The sequence below is a fragment of the Motacilla alba genome, chromosome 2 (genome assembly GCF_015832195.1).
Source record: "Motacilla alba alba isolate MOTALB_02 chromosome 2, Motacilla_alba_V1.0_pri, whole genome shotgun sequence".
NCBI lineage: Eukaryota > Metazoa > Chordata > Aves > Passeriformes > Motacillidae > Motacilla > Motacilla alba.
The window spans coordinates 140,064,456-140,090,201 of record NC_052017.1 but is presented as its reverse complement, the minus strand read 5'-3'; the positions used below and the strand labels follow the sequence as shown (position 1 = coordinate 140,090,201).

The 25,746-nt window shown below is 38.2% G+C and overlaps 1 protein-coding gene across 1 annotated transcript; it reads right to left on the bottom strand.

Annotated features, from left to right (window-relative positions):
* Window positions 1-910: 910 nt before the first annotated feature.
* On the bottom strand, window positions 911-25,745 carry FAM91A1 (family with sequence similarity 91 member A1). The gene is made up of 24 exons (XM_038128384.1): window positions 25,511-25,745; window positions 23,675-23,759; window positions 22,837-22,988; window positions 21,967-22,024; window positions 20,327-20,394; window positions 19,006-19,119; window positions 17,855-17,945; window positions 15,511-15,573; window positions 14,322-14,428; window positions 13,531-13,569; window positions 13,314-13,426; window positions 12,307-12,425; window positions 11,773-11,885; window positions 11,481-11,567; window positions 10,931-11,063; window positions 10,126-10,274; window positions 9,569-9,703; window positions 7,350-7,463; window positions 6,351-6,423; window positions 4,967-5,116; window positions 4,391-4,498; window positions 4,007-4,130; window positions 2,891-2,960; window positions 911-1,573 (listed from the first exon to the last, which is right to left on the bottom strand). The coding sequence occupies exons 1-24, from the start codon at window positions 25,580-25,582 to the stop codon at window positions 1,397-1,399; spliced, it is 2,514 nt and encodes an 837-aa protein (XP_037984312.1). The 5' UTR covers window positions 25,583-25,745; the 3' UTR covers window positions 911-1,396.
* Window position 25,746: the final 1 nt, after the last annotated feature.

Sequence of the window (25,746 nt, the reverse complement as noted above, 5' to 3'; positions counted from 1 at the left end):
TCCTCTTCAAGCTTTTGACATGCTTTTTTAATGCAGGACAGGATACAAACCCAAATGTTGCCGTTTTTCACCTTGCTGCTGTTCAGCACCATCTGTGCCACAGATCCTTGACTCACTGTGTATTGCAGGATAGTAATGACAGGATGATTAAGTCTTATTTTTAGTTATGACTGTTTAAAAAAAAGGCAGTTCTAATAAAGAAGAGAGCTAGCAGAGAAGTTTTAACAAACTACATTGCTCGTCCTCCTTGTGTGCTTAACAGAACACTTTTTTAAGCTGGCAAAAAGTTGTTGATATCTAATATAAACAAGGTTAAGTCATGCTACATGAAGTAATCCCCTACAAATAGAGCCAGAACATGATTTTAGATGAAAAAGCTTACTGTTAGTTTTTTTTCATGATCAACACCTAATAGTTCAAGGAACACAGATTCATTGAATTTTCTGTCTTCACATCCTCTGCTGTTATCTTCCTTTGCTAACAACTGATGTGAAAAATCAAAAGCTCTGTTCTTTCAAACGTTAATCAACAGGACAGAACTAGTTATCTACCTTAAACTCTCTTTATGACAACAGGAATTTCCCACAGGAATCATCATCAGCTTCAAATTACAACCAAAGTCTCCCAGTGGGACCAAATTTCAGACACTCCTGGTTTCATACCAAGAGGAGGATGAATCCATTATCACTAAGAACTCTGCAAAGATAACCACCTCAGATCTTCCACAATTCCATACCTCCACCAAATACTGACAGAGATGGAAGTGCACCACTCATCTTCAAAGTGGCCTTAGGTCATCAGCAGGACATGGAGTCTGCACTAACTCAGCGTCCTCCTTCCATTGTACGGATTCGTCAAGGCCCCACCATTAAGCTGAACTACAGAATTCAACAATCCTTAATGCCCCATATCATCATGATATTTTTATTTAATCACTTGGTATCACTGAGCTTTCAGAGGAAGAGCCAAATCTCTTATCTTTATACAGAAAAATTTTCAGTAATACAGTACAAAACTAAACAGAATTTATGTCTGAGTAACGAACATAGAAAACTACTATTGCAATTTTGTGGTGACAGCATAGAAATTTAACAATCATCAGAAAGCCTAGAAAGGGCATGTTTAGTTATAAAAGAAAGATTGTCTCAAGATAAAAATAGTGCTGACAGCTAAAAAGCTCTCTGTTGCAGCAAGATATGCAGTAATGAGTAACAAGTTCTAGACAGTTTAAGTACTTCCCCAGTACTGCAACACAACACATTTTGTAACACTATTTTTACACGGGTTCTGCTGCAGCAGCAGCATACACTTCTTAGTGGTTGGCACTAGGAATTAACCATAATAGAAGAAAGGCATTCAGTGATCAATGCACAAGAACCTCTCTTTGACCTGTTCCCTAGGTGTGGTTGAAAAAAACTGAGGAAGGGGCCCATCCATTCCATTCAGATAATACACCTTCCTTGAACATGAGATTCTTGGCAGGAAGAGGAACACCCATGTCTGCAGAAATTGGCTGCAGAGGTGAACTTGAAGAGCCAGCATCATGGAGCTGATCCAGTGTTGAGATCCCTTCCTAAAAGCAAAACAAAGAAAAACGTGTCTTAAAAAGAAAGAATATCACAGGTTAATCTAATCTGCAACTACACTTTGAGTTTCTGAAGTTACTATAATCCAGTGAATACCAAATAATTAAGTAAAAACAGAAAAAACAAAATGAAGTAAGTATACAGATGCCTCAGCTGCATCTTTGCATGCAAGATTTGGTTTCCAAGAAATCTTCAGGGAAACCTGAGACTTAAAACTGAAGACCTTAAAAAATGAATGGAAAGCTTTAAAATCTTCAGGACATCTATCAGACTATCTATTTATCCTGTACCATGCTAAGATGGATACACGTATTTGAAGGAAATTACTTGATCCTATTCTGAGGGGTATTATTTCCCAAAAGTTTGGTTTTCTTATCTTAAAACTTACAGCAGCACCATTTCTTTTCCCTTTCTACGGACATCATCTAGAAAAGTGTATCTCAGAGATAACATCTAACACATTAGGACAGGAGCCACTTGAGACTGACAGTTGGTTTCAGGGCTTCAAACCTACTGGGAATCTCTAACATTCTCTTCAGGAGACAGCTTCAGGATGACACCATCCATAACACTACATGGTTAAGTAACCTGCAAATTCATTATCTTACTGAAAACAGAGTTTTAGAGAAAAGTATAGTAAGACAGAGTACCTAAGCAGATTCCATGTTACACATGGCTTGCTTCCGTGCAGAAGTAGAGCAGGCTGCAGACCTGACATTCCTCTTTGCTTACTACACAAGATCCCTATTTCCTATCTATACTCCTAAAAAACCCTTCCAGAGTCTGTAGTTTTACATATTTACACTCATTGAACACTAAGATCTAGAGAATCTTAGGACAAGTACAAAAGTAACTGGCATGAAATCCATGTTAATATATTTTATTTTTTATATGGAAACATTGATTTGAGAGGCAGATAAATTTAGCATCTCCCTGGTTCACAGTAAATCTCTCCACATATCCAAGCAGCCGCCACATAACCAGCAGAGTAGGCTCTGTTATAACAGGAGGAGTGAAGGACAACTTTGCTGAGCAAGTGCCATAAAAAACAATGAAAATAATTACACAGTGGAAGCAACCACAGAGTTGAGTCAAGTATTAAATGAGGCTAAAAAGGGATAGGGAAGTACTTCCATTGTCCTTCAAATAGCACTTGAGTGCTTAACACAGTTACCATTTAAAGAAAAGGCAAATAAAACAAACCCTGTATGTTTGTTTTCATACACTCAAGAAAGGCAAGTAAGAGGGCAGAAAAGGATGATAGGTCATACAGAACAATTAACATCTGGATTATTGCTCCTTACCTGGAATGAATGAACAAAATTAAGGACCTGAAGAGACAGCTTTCTACTGGAATGTAGGAGTTTTTGAAGGCTGTAAAAAAAAAAAAGAAAATAAGCTATGGTCAAGGTACAAAATTTTTTACCAGTAAAGTACCCCTGTAGTAACTTGCTCACAAATAACTCCAGCAGTTATCTAACATCATGTGACAAAAGCTTTGACATATAAAGCTCGATAATACTGTCATCACTGAAGAGGTGCTTGACTCATCTGCTTTGAGTCTAGTCAGGTAAAAGTACTTTCCACACCATTTACACTGAATAAAATGAAACTGCTGCAACTGAAAAATATTATTTTATGTAAAGTAAGTAATATAATAGACTCATTCTTATGTAGGACAGTCTGGGAACATGACTTTTAAGAAGTTTATAAGTGACACACTGTAAAAGGCAGGTCAACTACTATAATAAGAGCCTTAAGCCTTATTTTCAAGTAGCCTTACTATTGATTTCTGGAACTGTGCCTTAGGGGAAAAAAAAAAAAAAGCCACAAAAAAAATCCACAAAAAGCCCCACCAACCCCCCCCTCAAAACAAAACAGACAAACTCCAAAATCCCATTGTTGAAAGAATAATCTTTCATAAAGAAAAGCTGCAGTAAAAAGCATTAGATAGCTGGATCCTAAGCCATGACTAAACATATCAAGTATGATACCAGCAGTAAAGAAAATTTCCATAAGAGCTAAATGCATTTTATATCAAAGCATTACCAGCAAGTTCTCCCCCACTCTAGAACAGTTAGGAGGAGGAAAAAAACCCTGTGCTAGGCTAGAAAAGGAAAACAAGTAGGAAGGCACCCCAATTTACTCTTTTCCTGATCTGCTTATAGACAGTTTGCAACAAAGAATTAATTTTTGCTTTACAGAAACTATAAAAAAAAGCCTAATCTTAATCTTACTACAACTGAGGACTAGTGTTACACATCTATGAGCCAAAAACCAACTCCCTTAACACATCACAATGAGCTACTCCACAAAAATAGCTCAGTTCTGGTTTATAGTAATTAAGCTGTTGGTATCTCTTTTTGCAGAAGCTCCAGACACACCATCTTTAAACTTGCAACCAATAAATTACAGCTCACCTTTCTTTTCTACATAATCCATGAGTGGCAATTTTTCTGCAGACTTTCTGATTCAACTCAGAACTGAAAAGTGGAATGCCAAAGCATAACTCCAGGGGAACCCATTCCAGTTCAGTTGTGGGTACTACAGAAAGAACAAGAGATAACCAAAATGTAAAAAAAAAGAAAGCAAGAAAGCTCATTCTGGAGTCAAAAATCTTGGATTTGGATCCACTAGACAGCTCATACTTTTTCAAGACAGCTCATTTACTGAACTGCTCAATTATTTAAGGGAATCTGAAGAGGTATTTCACATGGGACTTGTCCCAGAGAATAATCAAACAATGAATTCAGATCCTTAAAAACAAGGTAATATTTAGTACAAGCCATTTGTTGTGTTTTTACCTTCAAGGCTTTGCTTGACTGCAGAATCCATTGAGGGTTCTTCTATTACCATCTCAAATGATTCTGTGCTCCCATTTACATCAGATCCTGATGTCAGTTCAGTCTCTCCTAAAGGCAAAGTAATTCTTACATAAACATGCACAAAAATAGAAGTTTAGTTACCTTTACCCAAGGTCTATAAAGCCACAAAACTGAAAGAAGGGATAGGGAGAAACATAGGACTGGACTAATTTTGGACTGAAGAGTTATTTAGGGATCCTCAGCACTTATGAAAGATTAAGCTCTGGCATATAAAAATGTCACCATTCATTTTTTATATTTAAAAGAGTATTTCTTTCCTTTATTGACTGTTACAGTTCAGTCATTTATCAATCTGTATTTGGTATTTCTGAGCCAGTCTCAAAGAAGAATTAGGAAATAAGCCTACTGCCAATAGATTTACACTCAAAACTAGTTCCTATCTGTGTTGGATAGTATTTTGTAGAGGTACAAATCAAAGAACTTAATCCTTTGCTCAAGTGACTGTATGTGAAATTAAGGGGACACAGATAAAAAAGACAATTATTGGTAACCAACCTCTTCCATCAGAAGCATCACTCAGCTTTCTGTTAGCGTGTTGACTTGAAGGATTCAACATTGTGACATAGCCACAAAAGTGCTGCAAGTCCACTTTGTTTCTCAGTATTTTTAAAGCTGTATGAATGCCCATGTTCACACGAGAGAAGTCTAAAGAGGAAACAAAACATATTCCAGTGTACTTTAAAAGAGGCCTCTCCATAACCATGTGGTTCCCTCTAGGCCAGGCTAAGTTTTTTATTTGGATTTTTCCTGCTTGTAATGCTCCATCTTAGTGATCACATTGTTAAGATATGGGAAGACACCAAGCATGAAATGGTACTTTACAGTATAGTAAGAGAGCCAAGCAGAATGAAAAATACAAACAGAAGACAATCTCTCTGCTGCACAGACACATTCAGACAGAAGAAATGGCAAGGTTCAGCTAGGAATCAGGTGCCCAGCTCTTTCAGTGCCAGAGTCTTTTATGGCAGACACAATACAAGATATATGCTTCACATATCTGAAATTCTGAAGAATTAGAATACCGCTTTAGAGCTTAACAAGAAATTTCAACACTGAGTTGTTCATATCAGAACTTGAGAGATTCTAACTTCAGAGTTTCTTCCAACTTGATACTAGATGAAAAACCAGAAGTATCAGAGAGAGCAAATATAATAATAACAAATTCTGAACCTAGTAAAAACTAAATTAGGAAGTTAGTTTTATTTCTACTTAGCCCAGACTTTTCTAAGTGGTAGCCTAAATAATTTTAGATTTTGTACCTGGAAATTCACACTTTTATGACTACTCTCACTTGTAGAGGTTATAGCCTCAACTATGCAAAGCTTCTCTCCTTTTCACCAAGGAGTAATGAGAACATGTTAATTTCTGCCTTTCAAAATCAGTTGAGCTAGGCAGACTTTGAAGGAATAGATTTTGCTAGCAAAGCTTTTCCTGAGGAAAAAACCTCCATGGTAGGTTTCTGGTGCTAATAATCAAGGTAAGTTTGTTCAGTTTTGGCCTCACTTGTCTTACAGTTAAGAAATGCTCAATATAGTATATGGAAGAATTACTTATGCAGTTAATAAATATGCTAGTTAATAAATAAGTATGCACAAAGGAAAATGTTGAGGTATTTGTGGAAGTTACTTCTTTACATCTGTGTTAGGAGATAAGAGAGGCCAGAAAACACATTCTAATTAGGTAAGAGAAGATAGAAAGAGGAAGGTGATATCTCTAAGCTCAGAACAGACTTGTCAACCATTTAAAACTTTCCACTTTCTCATATGACTCATATGATCAACAAAATTGTTTGAAAAGGATTATTGCAACCTTATTGCACAAGGTGATATGCAAAGATGTGTAATATAAGGTAGAAATTACACAGAAGATGACCCATTACCTCCCTGTTGCTCAGCTTCATCAAAAGGGAAAGGTATGTGCATTGTTTCTCCCATTCCATGCATGCCATGACCCTGAACATCAAGAAATTAAATTAGGAACAGAAAAAATACTCATCAGCTTAGCTCAGTCCTACTTGTGCTCCCTTTTAAGGAATAGCACCCAAGCTGATAAAACAAACTAATGGAGGTATTTACGCATTAAACATCTTGCTCAGCTAAAATAATTGAAGTACCCCACCTTTGCCCTGAAAATGCATGTGGTAAACAGAGTGAGGTTAAGTTTCACTGAAGAGGAATAATTTTTCTCTCCAATTACTGGCTATAAAAATATTTTCTAAAGGCTGAGAACTTCTGGAGCAAAAGGGACTTCCCACTCCTGCATACAGAACATTTTTCAGCAGTCACAGGCCGCTTACAAGCTGGCCTTTGAGAATGTGTAATTTTATGTTTGTTACAATATTAAACATCTATTTATTTAAATGATTAATTCTGAGAGTTCAGCTGAACCAAATAAACTGATGAGGAAACAATTTTAATTCTTCCAAATAGAAAAACCCAACTTATTCTGCTGTTTGTGATAAACAGCATGTTTTGTACATACTTTACTGTAAGAGCTAAATACCAAGCAGTCTGAAAAGCTGTATTACTTAAGTAACAGTTCATAATACCAGTCACTGCTAAATACCAGTCTAAAACCCTTGTGGACCATTCACTTTCATCCCAGTTCACTATCTCTCCTACTTTAGCTACCAGAACTCGTTATGCTTGCCCATAATACAATAATACATACATAGTGTGAATTCAGTTCAAAACCTGTGTCTGAAACACCACCACAGCAGCACTGCCTACAGAAGTTAAATGCATTTTTCAGCTCTTGGCAAAAGTGTAGCTCTTCTACATTGTTAATATCCTCTACCACAGAACAGGTAAAAATTCAAAAATTCAAAAAACTCAAAAAATTATGCAGGTTTTCATCATTTACACAGAACACTCTGTACCTGAATTAGAACAGCAGAATGAGTTAAAGCATCATTCAACATTGTAAGCACATTTGAAGTAGGAACTACTCCTGGGTCGTGACCCCAAGATGTTATTAGTAAGCGATCATAACCCTGGAAGAGAGAAATTAAGAGTGTGTGTAGTAGTAATGAATTATCCAAGCACATAAAGTGAAATATTAGAGCTAGGCATTAACATTTCATTACAACTACAAAGTTACTAGAGGTAACTACAGCTCTACAGTGCTATATTTGTAACCAAGGATCACTCATGTTTGTATTCTTGGTAAAGACAGAAGTTTCCCAACCTCAAAGTTAAGATGCTATTTTGGACAGGAAGTATCTGTCACCAAATCCTGTAATGGTATGTGGCCATTGCAGAAGCCTTCTAGCAAACACGAGAGGAATATAATCCCACATAAATTTAATCAGCAAAGAACAAGGATAAATCAATCCCCAAAATATCTATCAAGGGCAGGGTGGGGAACAGGAAGACAAAACCACTAAATGGTTTCCTAGTTTCTCAGTTTCCAAGATTGAATTCCACTGCACCTCCATAAGATTTCTAGAAATATCTTGACAGTTCCCTAAGAAAATGACATTACAGAACAGCAGCAGGAGAGAAGCACTCATATTCCCATAAAGGAAAAAATATCCGGACTAGGAGATCATTTAGTTCAAGAAAATGTGTCCTGTCAGCACACTGAAATTCATGCAGTGTTTTGAAGTTTTCCAAGGCTACCACACAGAATGCTTCTTTACAAACAGAAGTGCTCAATCCATACATGTACAGGTAGGGTTTGAATCAAGGTCATCACCAATGGCCTAACAAAATGCTTTCTGCTCTAGAAGACTTGATTCACTTAATCCTATGTGATCTTACAGTAAATCTTAGAAATAAAGGTATCTACAAAATTTTTGAAATCATAAAGGGAAGGGACACATAAAAGGTTTGAGGAATGGAATCTACAAGTCCTAGTGCTAGAGAGGACTGCTGATGTAGGTACACCAAAGAATGCACTCCCTCTCTGAATGTGTCCAAACCTTTCTAAAATACTTAGTTCCTCATGTATCTGCAGGATGAAAAAAATTAAGACAAAAACTTTAGAGGCCTCCCTGCAATTATAAAATTGAACAATAGTATTTTATAAATTCCATTGTGAGCAGCAAGACCCAAACACTGCTAAATGCCCACAGCATTTCAAATCAAAGTCAACAGATGCAAAGATTTTTTTGGTTCAGGCAAGTACAGAAGCTGTCATGGCCACTTCCACCTACATGGGTCTAGTATACAGAATACCCAGCAGTGCTCCTCTGTGGTACATTTGTCTTTACTAGTATCTCAGAGACAGAATGGGACAAGGCAGCCTCTGAGATCTTTCAGGCAGAAGTTGATCACCTGTGCTGTTTTGTGGGACTTCTTGCCAAAGCACTGTATGGATGATAAAAAGTTAGGTGGATTCCAGGCTGGAAGGAATTGAGGAAATCAACTCCTAAGTGCAGAGCCAACAATTCAAGTCACAATCTCTGTGTACAGAGAATCACACGCAGCCAGGGAGCTCAAGACCAGAACATGCAGGAGAGTGGAAAGGCCTTACAAAGAAGTGTTACATAACATGCTGCTTCTCCCTGCTTCCAGACATGGCTACAAGTTAGGCTATGGGGCTAGGAAGACCTTTTTTCCAACCTAACACAATCTTTATTAAAATATTCTGTAATTTAAATTGTAGGGAGAATTACAGCCAATAACTCCAAAGTCTCCAGCACAGATCTGGACAAACTGGAAGTGATCACGTTAGCCATCTTCTAAACAGGCAGAATTGTATGTAGAAGTGATGTGTTATTGCACAATGCTAGAAAAAAAGCACAATATACCAGGTCTCCATCTTTTCACACAGCTCTGCTACATTTTTCTAACACTCTCTGTGGATGAGCTAACAAACCTCAATTATTAAGACAGCAGTGCCACATTTCACACTTAACTTGAAAGGGATGGCGTTAAATAGACTGGAGTCACATTCTGACAAAGGGAGAGATATAAGTAGCATTCCTTTATCAGAACTGTAAAAGAAAACAAATCAAGATGCTGCACAAAACTTGCTTCTAGAAAAGGAGCATCATCTACAATGAACTGTACCTCTGACTTCACCTGTTTTCTCTAAATAGCATACAGGATATCTCTGAAACACTTGGAGAAGGAAGGGAGAATAAATCCATACCTGAAAAACGTCTGGGAGTTTTCGAAGACGTGTTCCTTTAGAGAGCAACAGGGAGGGTGGTCCTTGTCCAGTTATATGGTATATATACAGCTTGAACCAAACTGAACTGACTTCTGGTATTGCAGGCCCAATATGCTGAAGAGAGATTATTTAAGAAATTATAAATAACTTCAGATTGCAACCATCATTCATACAGATTTAATTTAAGGAAATACAAATTTTAAAAAAAATAAAGTTCCAGCTCCAGTTTTTGAGATCCGAAATACCAAATGCATTACTCTGCACTAACTATATTCTAGTTCCTTAGTTCAGTGACACAAGAGTCTTCACAGAAAGCTGACAGTAATGTATTTTCTGTGAATCTAAATTCAAGAACAAAATATCTGTCACTGACTCTAACTTGAACAGAAAAACTGTTATTAAGTTAAACAGAGTTAATTTACTAAATATTCACATTTTTCCTCAACTAAACATTTTTTTATTAGATTAATTACCATGATATTCTACATGTTAACAATTTTGTCACTTTAAAAGGGTCATCTGACAGATTTTTTCACCTGGGGTGTACAGCTGCTAATAGGTCGAATTTCATTGGTGAGTGGTGCCATGGAAACCAGCAGAGTGTAATTTTTGTTGAGAACTCTGCTGCAGGTAGCTGGATCCAACCCGAGCAAACTCTCACATCGTAACAGGTCCAAGGGAAACCCTATGTTCAAAATACAAGATTCTTAAATTACTACTTGAAATGGAACATACAAGCACAAACTATGACTTCAGATTTTCCATTCTCTGCTAAGCCATGAATACAGTATTTTCCACAATGAAGTTTTAAACAATTAGGCTAATTTTAATACATCCGTACAAAATTTTAGCAATTCTAAATGTACAAGGCTGTCTGACACTGAACACGTTCCTCATCAACTAACTGAACATAGGAAATAAACACAGAGATACTGAGAAATTAACTAAAGTTTTAAAAGAAAAACCTAAAAAATTGTCCCCATTAGAAGAATACACTCCTTTTCATAGCTTGAAAAATGTTTCTTTGACAGAACTGACTGACTCTTCCATAAGGCTTTCAGAAGCATGTGATTTGAAACAATCTCTTTCTCAAGTTCAGCTTTTCTTGCCTTAATTACGCCTCAAATCTGTCGCTCTGGATCTTCAGTGCAAGCCTTGGCAACCAAATCTGTCATTCAACAAGCAAACCCAGTAACACAGGCTCAAAGGACGATGAAAAATATTTCAAAATATTTTTAAACAAGTAGGATACAAGGATGCAAGAGCAGCACGGGCAGAAAGCTGAGTCCATGGCAGATAAGTAAACCAACTGAGAAGGGTTACCAGACGTGCTGGCAGTACCGTTATTTGGCTGATCAGGCTGTACAGCCTGCGCGCCCAGGTCTTTATTGTGCCGCAGGAACAGGATGGTGTTTCTCAGCGTGAGGGCATGGTCAAAGTATCGCTGTGCTTCCCCCTCCCCTGTGCTTTGAACCTAAACAAGAAACAAAACAAATGCAACTGGCAGGTAGTTCACATAAGGATCAATTACACCAAAGGAAAAAGAACAAATTAGCATTCTAAAGCTTTGTAAGTGAGCAATAACCCTGCAGGTTATATGCAAAGGTGATCTACAGCAACTATTAAATGAAAAGCAGGTCTTGGTCATGCTAGTGGAATGGTCAAAAAGTACAGAGAGACAGTATCTACAGATCAGAACCATAACTCAACTCTCTAGGTAAAAGGATAGAAGTGTCCAGTCATCCTGACTAGTATGAAATGATACAGCAATTAATAGCACTTCTACATGATTCTACAGTTGTCCTTCTAGAATTATCTTTAGAAGGTGAAGCTGGCCCCTTTAACACTTCAAGTGCTGAAAAAGCATTCTGTCAAACATGTAACAATTTACCTTTTCCAGCTCCACCAAGAAGCTGTCAAGACTCTCATCTGATAGTTTCCCAACTTCAAACATAGTGACTGCATGACTTTTCAAGTTCTGAAACAACAAAACAAAACTGTCTTCTTTGAGAACAGAATGGACAAGTAGAAGTTGTACTAAGCAAAATTACCACTTAACAAATAATACAGAGGATTTTTTTAGCATTTATTTTTTAAATAAAGTGGTATTAAATTGATGTAAAAGGAATTTAAAGCTTTACATATTTATTCTTGGCATAATACATCAAACAATTTGGACATACTGGTGAGAGATTTCCCATCATTAAAAAGGCAGTGAGAGTAGAATCAAACAGGAAGGCAATGCGCTTCGTGTGTCCACTGGACAGGTTCAGGCTGCTCACACTGGCTGTTTCAGCTAACAGAAAACAAAAAGAGAGTAGATTATCACATTTGTTTTATTTAAAAATAGTACCATTAAGTTTATTCAAATCTAATAACAAAGGAAAAAATAAGGAAAAGGTTAGTTATTACTATACAAAATAAACCAAAATTCCCTTATTACTACTAAATTACTGATTAGCTTAATTCAGAAGTTGGTATCTTTGTGTCAAGTTTATATCCACAATACAGATCAGTCTCATCTTCAGAAAGAAGTTATTTAGCTGAAGACTCTTAAACCAACAAGTAGACACCACCTCCCCCACTGAGTAATCCATGTGACAAAAGGATCTACATAATCTGTTTCACTTGTTTCTAGACCTCTTTACAGCCTACACCACTCTACAAATATAAAAATACTTGATCCTAATGTATTAAAATTTACTGTTAGCGCTAACCTGGATCATCTTGGCTGTTGGTATCTGTATCTGTGGCTGATGACCCAGCTTCCTGTATAGGACTTCTGTTTTCCCCACTGTCCCATGAAAGCAGCATCTTTTGAGGATCCAAAGTACTCCTATTAATGTGAATTAAAATCCACATCTATCGGTCACTGTAGCACCAGAGAAGTATCTCTGCCTTCCAGTGCTGGTAGTCCATGCACAGGCATACCCAACACATGCCTTTCAATATGTCCAAGCCCTAAATCAGTCAAGTTTAGTATCCCTCAGGGTCCTGCTTTAGCTTCAGCAGAAAGGCTTATTGTGGGGCTGGAAATATCAGACTGTAAAGAGATCTTAAAAATCAAACCACCATCATTGAAGAATCCAATGGAAAAAAATCTAATCCACTTTGTTCTCACAGTCTGAAAAAGCATTAAAGAAAACAGGCATAGCAGTAATTTTAAATGGCTTAGCAGATATTGAACTAAAAGCACCTAAGAATTCATAATGAATGCAACTTGGCATTTCAACTTGAAGAACTCTGTTGACTGGTATTAACAGCACTTTTCTGGGAAGTGATACAGATGCACACTTATGTGAGAGTGTCACTGACAGAACTGCAATGGGACCTGACAGCAAACAAGCAAACTCTGTGCAGTGCCAGGAGCCACAGCCTCTGTAATAACACAGTGACAGATGTTATTTCTTGTCCCAGGAGTCTAAAACAAACACACATTCAGATGCTGAAAAAGTGAGCAACTAGGTACCTAAAGGTCAAAAAGCCAGCACTAAGTAAAAGCACCAAATGGAGCACTCTGAACTTACAGGCTGAATTACCACTCCTCATCCTCAGATTAACATGAGGATCACCTATTCTTGTTGTTATACACATTAGAAAGCCAAGCGAGATTTGTTATTCCAGAAGTCTTAGAAAGCAACCAACAGCTTTAAAAACAGATAGAACGTTCTACGTTTCCCCTTCAATGAGAAAAATAAGCCCAAGAAAGAGTAAAGACACTTACTTCAGTCTGTTTACAGAAGGAACATTCTTCCATGACGGATGAAGATTATCCAGGTTTATTACTTGGCCTTTTTTATGAGCAAAGCCTAACCGACAATACATGGACACAGCATTCTGCAGAACACACACACACAGAATAAGGAACTGCTCTATGAAACCAAGCTTGCAAGACAGTGAACTTTCTGTATCCAGTTAAACAAATGCTTGCACATACATACCTTTACTAAAGATAAGTCAATCTCTAACACGTTTGCCAGCTTAAAAATAAAAAAAGACAAGAAGACCAGTCAGCAATACAGTATTAACAGGAGAGGAAATCACTATTTGTGGGATTTGGCATCTTTTTATTGGTCTTATTTCTAAACCCAGCCTGTACTGGTGGAAACAATTTTGTCTCCATCAAAGATGATGAAAACAGAGGATGAAGCCTCATAGGTGTCCCACTTGAAAGCATGCAGAAGAAATATGAGGCTATCTTCCACTTTGTAATTTCTAGGCTAACCTTGTATATATCATTTTAGGTTAGTCATGTATGTCAGAAGACATGCAATAAGGAAAACAAATCCTGAATATATTTAATGGGTGTTTTTCAGATATGTATTCAGCAAGTTTTGAGAAGACCTTATGAAAACATATTTCTCATATTCAAACTATGCTTATGCAAAAGCTAAATTCCTATTTTAAGCCAACGCCCTGTGTGCTTTCACTGCCAAAGAAAAAACTACTTGAACTTTTCTCACATTAGCAAAACACACTTTGTTCCAGTTCTAACTTATATAAAAGCCTACTTTAGTCAACTCTGTATAAATTCATTCCAGCTAATGCAATTATTTCCCTGAACTGAAGGTACTCCTTCAAGACTGAAGCTACAGGCTGCATCTTAAGCCTTGGCAGTATGTGTAAACAAAATCACTGTATATCAACCAGTATCTCTAAGTATTTTTAGCAGTGTGCTTTGGGCCATTTTCAAGTATTCCTATCTCCCAGACACAGGTCAAGTTTTACTTACCTCTGCAACATTAGTATGTTCATCTATTGAAACAAATATCTTGTACAGTAGTGTTTCAAAGTAATCACCTTGAACTCTGTTCATCACAAAACCTTCGAGTGGTGGCACTGAAATAAGATTAACTTTCAAAATTACAATGTGGTAACTTAGTTTATTGATCCGAAACTGTACTAAAACAGAAAATTTAGTTTACACTTTAGTTTTCATGGCACCTGCAATTTTGAGAATTTCCCAGGCATAAGGAATAAAAATCTGAAGAGAGCATGAGGTATTTTAAATTCTCCCACTCCTTAAGAATGTAATGCTTGTCAACATGTCTTCTTACAGAAACTAAAGCCACACTACCTTCCATCATAGCCTTGCACTTTCCAGCTTATCAACTACAGATAATTTCTAGTGTCCAGCCCACAAAATGATTTTATAATGTGGATGGAGATTAAAGAATGACTGTGACTGGAGTAGGACAAAAAGCAGGTGTGGGTTTTTTTCTCAAAAAACCCACACTACCCACATACTCCAGAACTGAGACTTCCAGAGCAATTATCTAAGAAGTAAGTCTCTTGTATTTAGAGGACTTTCACTTACATGATCTCTACACAGTAATGCCAGGTACTTTTGCATGACCAAGTTCCAAACAACTTATTCCTTTGCAGATTTTGGTGAATTCAGAAACCCCTGAGACCTCTGACAGCATAACAAGCTGCTCAAAGGGCAGCCCACATGCTGTGCTAGTCTAAGCTCCTACACAGTCCCCAGGGACAGACTGTGACTAACTGAGGTGACAATACCCATGAATAATAGAACTGGTATCCATTAAAACCTTACATCTGTCTGGAAAGAAGTCAAAAACCCAGGTATGCTTGGTAAGGTAACTACAATTCTCTATGCTATTCTTCCTTTTCATTACAAACTTATAGGAGGGTACTTAATAATTCATGCCATGACTCACATAAAACAATCTCATCTTACCTAAATATGTGTTCAATACAACCTAAGAATTCAAGCTGAAATAAATCCTATATACAATAAAAACAATGCTTTAATAGGATTGAAAACATTTAGTCAGTGAAGAGTTTCATAGCTAATGTTTTGTTTGGGCACACACATGTATGCAGACAAGCAGTTTCCTAGGCAGAGGAGAAAGGAAACTGAGAAAATATAGGTATAATAACATGAAATATTTACTTACCTGCAATACAGCTGTCATCAGATATTGGTACATCAAGGTAAATAAATCCTTTGTTATACAAACCTTTTTAAATAAAAGGACAACATTTTAGAAAAAAAGAAAAAATCATTTTTCAAAATCCTGAAGATATAAAGCAGACTTCCCACCAGCAAATTCCAATTTTAAAGTAATTTTTCCTAATAGCCTCCGCAGTAGAATATTTCTTTGCAATGTACAGATCAATAAACCACACCTAATATCAACCAGGTGTCACCCTTAACTGGAGTTCCTCACTTGCAGCCTGATGCTGCACACTTGAAACTCTGCAAGTACTTCCAGGTCAGCACAGCAAAACGACCACAGATTAAAGCTCCATTTAAAAACCATGAGCAAATCTCTGCCTAAATGTTAACTTAGTTTTCACCATCATCACTGTACTATCAAGAAGTGGTATTTTTATCTTCCATTGGTTTTGCCAGCTAAGGATGCTGGCTTCGTTTGGCTACTCAGGCCAGAAGTCACCTGGTAGCAAGGATACAAACTAAAACACATCAATTCTCCTGGTCATTACAAGTCCTTCCTACACATTGTGCTGTTTACACAACTGCAAAAGGAAATTCTGGTGCATTTCAGCACAAAGAATCAGCAAAGCTGCAGCAGATATAGACAGACACTGAATACAACAAGGACAACAATATAGTCAACATTTAAATTGCACTTTCCCAGCTTGAAACGAATTTGAGCACTAAGCATCTCAACTGAGTTCTGCAGAGAAGCCAGCGAGAAGTTATTAAGAAAGGGAAAAAATTACAGTATGGTTATCTTTAAAGTCTAAGTTTTATAACAGCTATCACAGAATTATAGAATGTGCTGAGTAGGAAAGGACTCATCACGATCATGGAGTCCAACTCCTGGCCCTGCACAGCACACCCCAAGAATCACACCATGTGCCTGAAAGCATCATTTAAATGCTTATTGAACATTAGCTATACTTTAATGGCAAGGCATAAAGCTGAACTGCACAGCATAAATAAGCCAAATATATTTCCAGTGGTTTCTTTGGTGTTACCCAAGATCAGTGCATCTACACCGGTGGCAGTGAAGTGACCCAGAGCCCGCAGGTTAAGCGCCACTGAACACCTGAAGTGGAACTGTCAGGATGTTTTATACACACAGAGAGCTCAGCTATAGTGTGTGCCTGTACAACTATAGTGTCTCTAGTCAAATTACCAAACTCAATCAGACCTTAAATAAAATGCCTGCATTAACCCATCAACTCACTTGGATTCACTGTCCAGCTCCAGCAGTAACACACTCAGCTTTACAAAATGATGTGTATCAAGAAACCAGCTTTAATGGATCAGGATGACATTACAGCAAGTCATCAACTTGCTGAGTGTGGTTTACACTGCCTCTCCTTTAGATTCAGCTCTTATGACTGATCCATCCTTACCTACACACCTGAAATGGATTGGTGGTATCGTATTTGGACTCAACAGTCCTCTTTGCTGAGAAAATACTATCTTTCTCACAATCTCATTACATTAATTGTATGTACATTCTTTTTCCATACATTAGATCCTTCTAAACCTACTAAATCTGAGTTGTAGTACTCTCCAAAACCAACGGGCCATTTATAAAGAAAGATTATGAAGTGGTTTTGGAATAGAAATTTTATTAAGCCTTATACTGCTTCATATCCCCTCAAGAGTGTGAATTTTACCTACCTCACTTTTGTAATTCTTTTGTTCTGCTCAGTAACAGGCAATGGAATTCTGCCTCAATTTCTCATTAAAAACTGCAGTGTACAGGTTTGAGTACTTTTAGTAAGCCAAACCCTTATGGACAAGACTTTTCAAGGAGGATTCTGTCAGTGAATTTTTACTCCCTAATATGATTTGTCTATACCTATTACTTGTTAGACTGAAACAGGAAGCCAATAACAGCTGCAGACTTCTGTGAAGCAAGACAGATCCATTTTACGGTATTAAAATAGTACAAAAATCTAAAAAACTCTCCTTTGAAAAGCAAGCAGTGCACTTTAATTACTCAGGATACCAATTCTGACATTTTTAATTTTAATTTCTCTTGTTCTCATCTACATTCTCTGCCCCCACAATCTTAACTGACAGCTTCTAATGAAAGAATTTGTTGATTCAAACAATAACAGAGCAATAACAGAGCTAACTGTTCACCATTAAACCATTTACAAGATCTAGACTGCAGTCTGTACAAGCTTTTGAATATTTTCCTCCAACTCTCCTTTATGCCTCAGCTGCTTACATCTCCTTTATTCTTAGTTTCCAGACACTACTAGAATTTACTAAGCAAGATCTAAAATCAGAAAATGTTCATTAAAACTTACTGTGAACAACATTGAAGTCTAAGGAGCCAGCAAGTTGAGGACCTGAATCAATTATCTTATCAATAGCAGACTTCTCTGATGTAGTACAAATCTAGGTTAAAAGAAATTGTATTAGTTTCTTGTAGAAATGAGTCTACGCAACTTAATGCCACTCAAAAATCTCCCAAACACTTAAGCCTCAAATCAGTCATAAGTAACGTAAGAGTATAGGGAGTAACCCATGTTACTAGCCAAAATATTTACACTGAAGAATTTACTGCAGTTCCTGTTGAAAGTCTCTACATTTTTTAGCTTGTTCCCACACAAAATTATGTATGCTCTAGGAAAGGAAACTAATTGCACAAGAATTTGGCAAGTGAACTCCACAGTATAAAAGATTTGCTCTTTAAAACTTCCAAACAGTGTTCAGCCACACAACTGGAATCATTCTAGAAAGAGGCCCATGACAATATCAAAGTAATTGGCTTCAAATTAACTACCCTGGGCTGCTGGGATGTCCGAATATGAGTAGCCTACGATATTTCAAAAAAGATATTCCACCCTTGCTTTAAATATGTCTAACCTAAACAAAACACTTCTAGAGAAGAAAATAAATCCAAATCAAATGACTGCAAAAAAAACCACCTGTGAGAAACGAAAGCAAAATGAGAAGGAAACAGTAAGTCATCTCCCAAGCTTTTTACACGTCAACAATGTAAAACTAAGCAGACACAAAGAACAGAAACAAAGAAACAAAGAACAAAGAAAAAATGTATCAAATCCACTGCCATTCTGATACTGATTACAGTGAAGCTAAAGATTCAGACAAAGCTGACCTCTGACTTGTCAGGGCTTCAACATGAAATTGAAGAAAACATATTTTGTTGCTTACTCCCTACAAATTATATGATCATGCACATAAGTTACCACAGATTGGTTGATACAAAACCACCTCTACACTGTACATAGTGCAGAAAGTACAAAGGGGAGAGAGGGCAGAATAAGTCAAAAAAAATCACAATGTCCATTAGTTACAATCTCAAAGATACTCATAAAAGAGTTGCTGCAAGTTTGTAACACAATCTTTGTGTATTTCACATGAAACAAAGCCCCTGCTTCCAGGGACTATCAGTATTCATCCAGATTTAGAGATGCAATCCACACTACACTACCTTGATGTCGTCCTCAGTGATGTAACCAGCCTGCACGACCCACCACGCTTCTATAGAGATCTCCACGGGCTTCACAGGCAACAGATCATGGGCAGTTTTCCTTCTGAAAAATTTCTGCAGTGGTACAGTCCATTTGAGATAGTAATAAAGAGCACTTCACATGCACAGACATTCATTTACCTTTATAAAAACTGAGCTGTATGAAGATCCATTTTTAAGTACAATATATTTACAGACTGGAGACACACATGCTATTAGCACTGTCATTTAGCAAAAGTTTCTCTCTTCCCTCAGATCATATGGAAATAGAAAGGAAAAAAAATATTTCCATCTGATACTGTTAAATCTTCCCATAAGCTAATCCATATTGTTGGTGTTGCCAATTAAAATCCACATTATTCCATCACAGTAGGATCAAGTCCAAATTTAAACTATTTGTGACATTTCTAATTTGAACAGGTAAGAGAGCACAAGTATAGAAACAGGGTATTTTAAAGAAGTTCAGTGATTTCAAAAAACACATTTTAGGAACATATTTTATTTACTTTAAGGAACAAAGTACAGCATTCTCAATAAGCACAGAGCTAAAAAAATACTGAATTTCAATCCATGAAAGAAAAAACTGGAGGATAGTGTTTATTTATAGAGCTAAATAGCTTCTCTTTCATTGCACAGTCGTTACTTTTTGGTTCACTATCAGTGGCATATTTTGGTAAGCTCACTTTCAGTTCAAGGATGACGAAGCTACTGCAAGAGCACTTCTGAGTTCCCCCAAGAAAGCAAGGAACTATTCCAAACTAAAGGCTCTACTTCTATCAACCATCACAGAGCCTTCCACATGTGCTGTTCACATCCAAGGATGCCTGTGCACTCATTACACTGTCTTAGAGAAAAACACACTGCAAGATTCCACACCTAGATGGATCACTGTTCCAGAATGAACTGTGATCTCAATGGCACACATAGAAACATGGAATAATTCTTTCAGAACCAGCAGCATTCTTCCCTGCTTATAGTGGCCAGGAGGCATTAGTTATCTGGTACCATAAAGTACAGCTCCAAAACTGTAAGATTAACAAAAATTAAGAAGTAGTAATTAATAACTTTTCCTTTACTGTACTTTGATTTTAAACCAAGAAGTTCTTTATTAACTTGAGGAAACATAATAAAATTAGCAATACACTACATCACATTCAATTAGCCACACTATTAAACTGACCAGGGCAAGAAAATTATTCCGTTCTTCATTTCCTATGAAATAATATGGGGTAGAGTGACACAAGGGTAAAGGAAAGGGAGGGAAAATTAAAAACAAACTTACTTTTGAAGACCTGCATTGGTTCATTAGATCAATATACTGGTTTCTTCCTATGCCCAGAAGTCTTAGACCTGAAAAATAAGTCAGGTTTTATCTATCTTAAGACAGGTTTAAGCTGAAGATAAATTAAACATTCTTCAAAGAATCAGACCTTCTTCTTAAATAATCTTTTCATTTACTCTTATCCAAAATAAAAGGACAGATAGAGGAGCTAAATTCATTCCATAGTCCATCCTCATTCTTTCACTGTGTACAGGTTAAGGAAAAAAAAAAAAGAAATACCCTATCACTCAAGTCACAGGGTAGCAGGTAATAACCCAACTCCTTTCCTCCTCTACTCCCATCAACAACTTCAGATTAATAGTGATAGTTTTTCTTTCCTTTAATAAAGCCACGCCATGCACTGGATTAGAACTCTAAGAACTAGAGACACAAAAGGCCACGTAATCTTCTAAGGAATATGATTAAGTTATAGTTGTGTTAAAGAATCAAAATTTAATTCCATAATCTCTAGCCTTCAACCATTAAGGAATCACAAACAGATAGTAAAAAGCTATTCATTACGTTTTAAGCCATTATTCATTACGTTTTATTCTATCTCAGCTTTAACTCCAACTTCTAGTTCAACACTAGCATTTATGAAAAAATGTAATTAAGGAAGTTTAAGTCAATTACACTGCAGTCACTAATCTGCAGCTGTGCTAAGATAACAGAATTGCTGGGGGGCAGCAGAAATCAAACAAAACCAGGAAAACCTTCTCTTTCTTCAAACTCCTGACTAACACTAGATTTCCAACAAGCAAAATGGTGCTGAGGAAAGTTCTTCATCTGTCTCCCTGCTGTGAACATTACACAAAGGCTAACTGGTCGTTAACTGAGAATATCCTTCTAAAACTAAAACCAACTGTTTCCAAAAGCTGCAGGCTACTCCTCACCCGACTACACACTATCCTTAAAAATAACTTTATGAATGCATACCAAAGGCAAGGAATTATGTGTTAACTATGGAAAACATTTCAGTGGCAGGTTAGTAACATCCCTGTGCCACCAGTTTACATTTTGCTCTATAAGACTTCTGAGTAGGCTACTAATCTTACTCTGTGCTCCTCCACCAGGTTCAAGGTTTTTGCTTTCCTAAGCTCCTCATCCCATACCCAGCTGTAATAGATAAAATATCTGGCACATCCAAAGTGTCATAAAACACCAGATCCTCTTGCCTCTCTTTTCCAGTATATCATCCCTCAATCCACGTTGATGCCAATTCACAGGAGTGTCAGCAGCCTCCCAGTGTCTTGCTAAAGCCTTCAGCCCAACACATGCCAAGAAAAGCACACTAGGAAAGGACCAGCAGCTCAGTTTGCTGATGTACATCAATGGGAAATGCAGGCAAGTAGGAATGCACAAGCAAGGACACGGGCAAGGTTTTGTACCATGCCTATCTGCACTCAAATCAGCCCAATTCCAGTCCTGCCTGTACTGACAGACCTCTATATGAAGGGCATGCACTTAATATCACTATTTAAATGTTTTTACACCTTCATTCACATGCTCACATTCAAGCAAACAGATGCCCGCAAATCCATATTCAGAAGCTCCTTATTTCGAACTCATGGAAAGCAGTAATTCATCTGGGTAATACTTACAGTCAGCAGCAGTGAAGTTGGGTAAAGAATCATAGCTTTTTTCACTGTTCATTATATCCTTAAAAAGAAAATAACACTTTAAGTTGCAAGAAGAAAGTCATAGTTTCAGAGAAGCAGGTCCAAAATTCTGCCTGTCGTTTTTTCTTTAAGAATGAAATAAAATTTAAACAGATCTATTAAAGTCAGTTACCTTATCAAACTTGACAATTATTTGATTAATCATTACACAGTAAGTTGAATACATAAAATGTGAGACTTCTGTTTAATGTAAGCTTTGCAAAGAAAAATGTTGGCTGAAATACTAACAAACAAAATCCTGTATCTCTCCTCACAAAAACAAACCAGCACAAAGAATTGCCAACAGTAACAACAGAATAAACAAACAACTAATCCATTATGTCTGCAATCATATAAAATAAAATAAAATAAAAGCAAATCAAATATCCAACAAAAATAAAAGGTTGCCAGAGTGCTGACAGAAAACAGAACCATCCTTGTTCTCACAAAAACAGATCTGCTTCAGGCTTCTCAAAATATTTCCAATACGGTTGAAATGAGGTATTTCTTTTACAGTTTTAAGTGAAGACTCACAGATCTCAAACACCAAAAGAGAAAGTCTGGTCTCAGAATGAGTCCCACCCCAGCTCCATATGACAAAAGTCCAGCTATTGAAAGGCTAATAGGACAGAAGGGAAAACACTGCTGGTAAAAGCAGTTCTCTACAAACTTTCCTTACTGTTTCTTTACTTCTTGGCAGACCTACACAAAACCAAAAAAAAACTACATGACACTGCTTCATCTGCATTACTGGGCCGTTACGAACACCTTCAGATGGAGAACAACAGCCTCCCACCACAGTTCTGCACTCACCTCCATTATCCCTGTGTAATAGGAAAACGGTGTTACCCTCAGACCTTTCACCATGATGTCAGACAAATGATACGGGTACAACATGAGATGATCTCGACTGTATTTTAACAGATCTTCATAATATTTACGTTCATCTTTCTTGACATGCTTAACTACAAGGGGAGAAAAAGTTGCAATATTCTATGATGTTCAACTTTTTTTAAAAAGTGTTACAACAAAGGGTTAAAAATAGCCTAATGGCAATTGACAGAAAACAAGCAAAATAAATAGTGGTGCAAGGAACTCAGCATCCAAGGATTTCTACACATGATACAAGTAGCCTCAGAGACTTTAAGGAGCAGATTCATCTAAAAGGTCACCAGGAAGTGGCCCATTGAGATAGAACTCATGCAGCTTGAAAAAAATTCTAATTTAATTATTGAAATTATTATCTGCTTTGGGAAGAAAAATGGATTCAGCCAATGTGAACTAAATTGAAAGTCTGCAAACAAGTCATAGTCAAAAGCTCCTGTGAGTCAGGATAACTGTCTGCATCTAACCTAGTGACAGGCTTAACTAGCCAAACCCTCTCTTAATGTCTTGGAAAATGGTAGCAGAACTACAGTAGGAATTCAGTTCCACCTGCCAACTCCGTAACTTTCAAGAGTGCTTCGCTAGAGAAGTTGCCAAATGGACTCAAAAGTCAGGAATTTTTCATGCTTTTATCATTTAGAAGCATTTCCTTTCAAGGAAGCAAGGACCTTTGAACTGGGTTTGTTCTTGCAGTTTTACAGCAGAGACAAGCTTCCACACAGAAGAATGGGGCAGGACTCAGAAGTTACTTTGCTTCTTTACTCACCTAAGTTATTCCGGTATCGCAGCTGATTGCGGATGCTGTAGAGCACGACCTGCCTCTCATATTCCCTCTGGGAGTTTCCAAGACCCTTGAAAACATAAAGGCCTTTTAACTGACTTGCACAACCCCCCACCCTTCAGTTAAACCACTGCAAAGTGTCTTATGAGGAAACATATGCAGGCAGTTGCCATTGCTCAGGGAGCCCCCAGTCCAACATGACAGTATCTTTAGTCTCTCTATGAGTTCAAAAACACCTTTGAAATAGGTCTCTACACAGGATGCATATTTAAGATTAGATTTTAGATTATTTTTTCCTAGTACCACTCTGATAAAAAGGGAGCATCTGATTTTCAAATCAGACATGATGCATCAAACATTTACCAAGCATTCAGTGTCATTCAGCCTTGAGAAATTACCCAGAAATAGTGTAGCACAAACAGGCATGGAGAATGATGTGAAGCTTTATTTACTGCACCTAAGAAACTTTTAACACAAAAAAAAAAAAAAAAAAGTGAAACAGCTCAAGTTGCAGCTTTGCGGAAGTTAAACTATCAAGTGATCCTGGGTCACAAGATTAAGGAGCAAGCACAGCACATTACTTGACTATCATGAAAGAAGATAAAAAGAGAACTTTGGTTCATGCTTCAGATGCCTTATTTTAAAAACTGTCCCCTCAATATTCCCTACTTCCTCAAGTAGAAGAATAGTACTCTTCTACTCTGCATATGCAACGAGTGATCTGGGTTGTTTGGTTTTCCTCTTCCCTCTCCTGGTTCCCTCACTGAAGCTTGTATTAAAGAGATCCTTTGACAAAAACGTGCTTTACTGCGCATATGGGCTAAACAAGAAAGCTGCACACAAACTGCAGAATCAGGTACCAGAAAAGCAACACCTGATATCAGAGACAGGGTCTGGAATTGATTAAATATCTAAAGAGGGAGCCAAGTGTTTCCTCAAAGGACAAAAATATTAAGGACTATACTAACAATAAAGCAGACGAAACAGTATTCCATTAGTTAAAGTAAATAGTGCAGTAAATACTGGCATATTTTCTATCCTGAATTACAAAGCCAACAATAGAGCACTCAGCTGGACAGTTTAAAGAAAAATCATCATTTATTCTCATCTTACTGCTCCTGGGATCTCAAACTCAAGAAACTGCATTACTCGTGGCCTGCAGCAACTACTCATCCTCTCCACCCTTCGGCTGTGCAAGAGCAGGAATTGTTTAACAGCATCTGCTTTAAAGCAGTGTAAGACTTTGGAACAAGAACCTTCTCTCAACTCGAAACAATAGCTCCTCTTTGCTATTAGAGGCCCATTAAATCCAGGCAATCAAAATTTCATGAGGTTTTCTTTTTCCATGAGCCACTTGCAGCAAACAATTCTCTGCCTACGGAAACACGGGGCTGCACAAGCCTCCGAAGGCACCTGCCCTGGTCCGGCTCCCCCCACTCGGGGATGGCATAAGGGACACCCGACTCAGCTGTGTGACACCTGCACAAGCCGAGCGAGCACCCCACATCTCCCTCTGGCCACTGGGACCCCAAGGCACCCCGATTTACCCCTCTCCTCACTGAGGCCACACACACACACGTACACTCCCCGGTTCTCACACAGAGCACACACCGCTGTCTCACCCCCTTCTCCCCACAGACACGTCGCACACACTCAGAGCCCCCTTCCCCACGGAGGGGCCGAGCACACCCCACAGCCCCCTGTCCCCACAGAGAGCCCCACACGCCCCGCGGGCCCGCCCGCCTTGCCCCGGGGCAGGCAGGGCCGAGTGCCCCGTGTGCCCCCGCCGCTTCCCCGGGCCGGCAGCCGGGCAGCCCGCACCTGCCTGACGCTGGCGGGCAGCCGGGCCCAGGGGTAGTTGTGGCGGATGTGGAACTCCACGTCGATGTTCATGGCGAGCAGGCCGGGCCGCGGGCCCCGCCGCCGGGAGGCGCTCCGGCCCGGGAAGGAGCCGCTCCAGCCCCGGGAAGGAGCCGCTGCGGCCCGGGGCCGCCCTGCGCTGCCCGGCCCTGCCCTGCCCTCCGCCCGCCGCCTCCCGCCCGGCGCCGCTGCCCCGA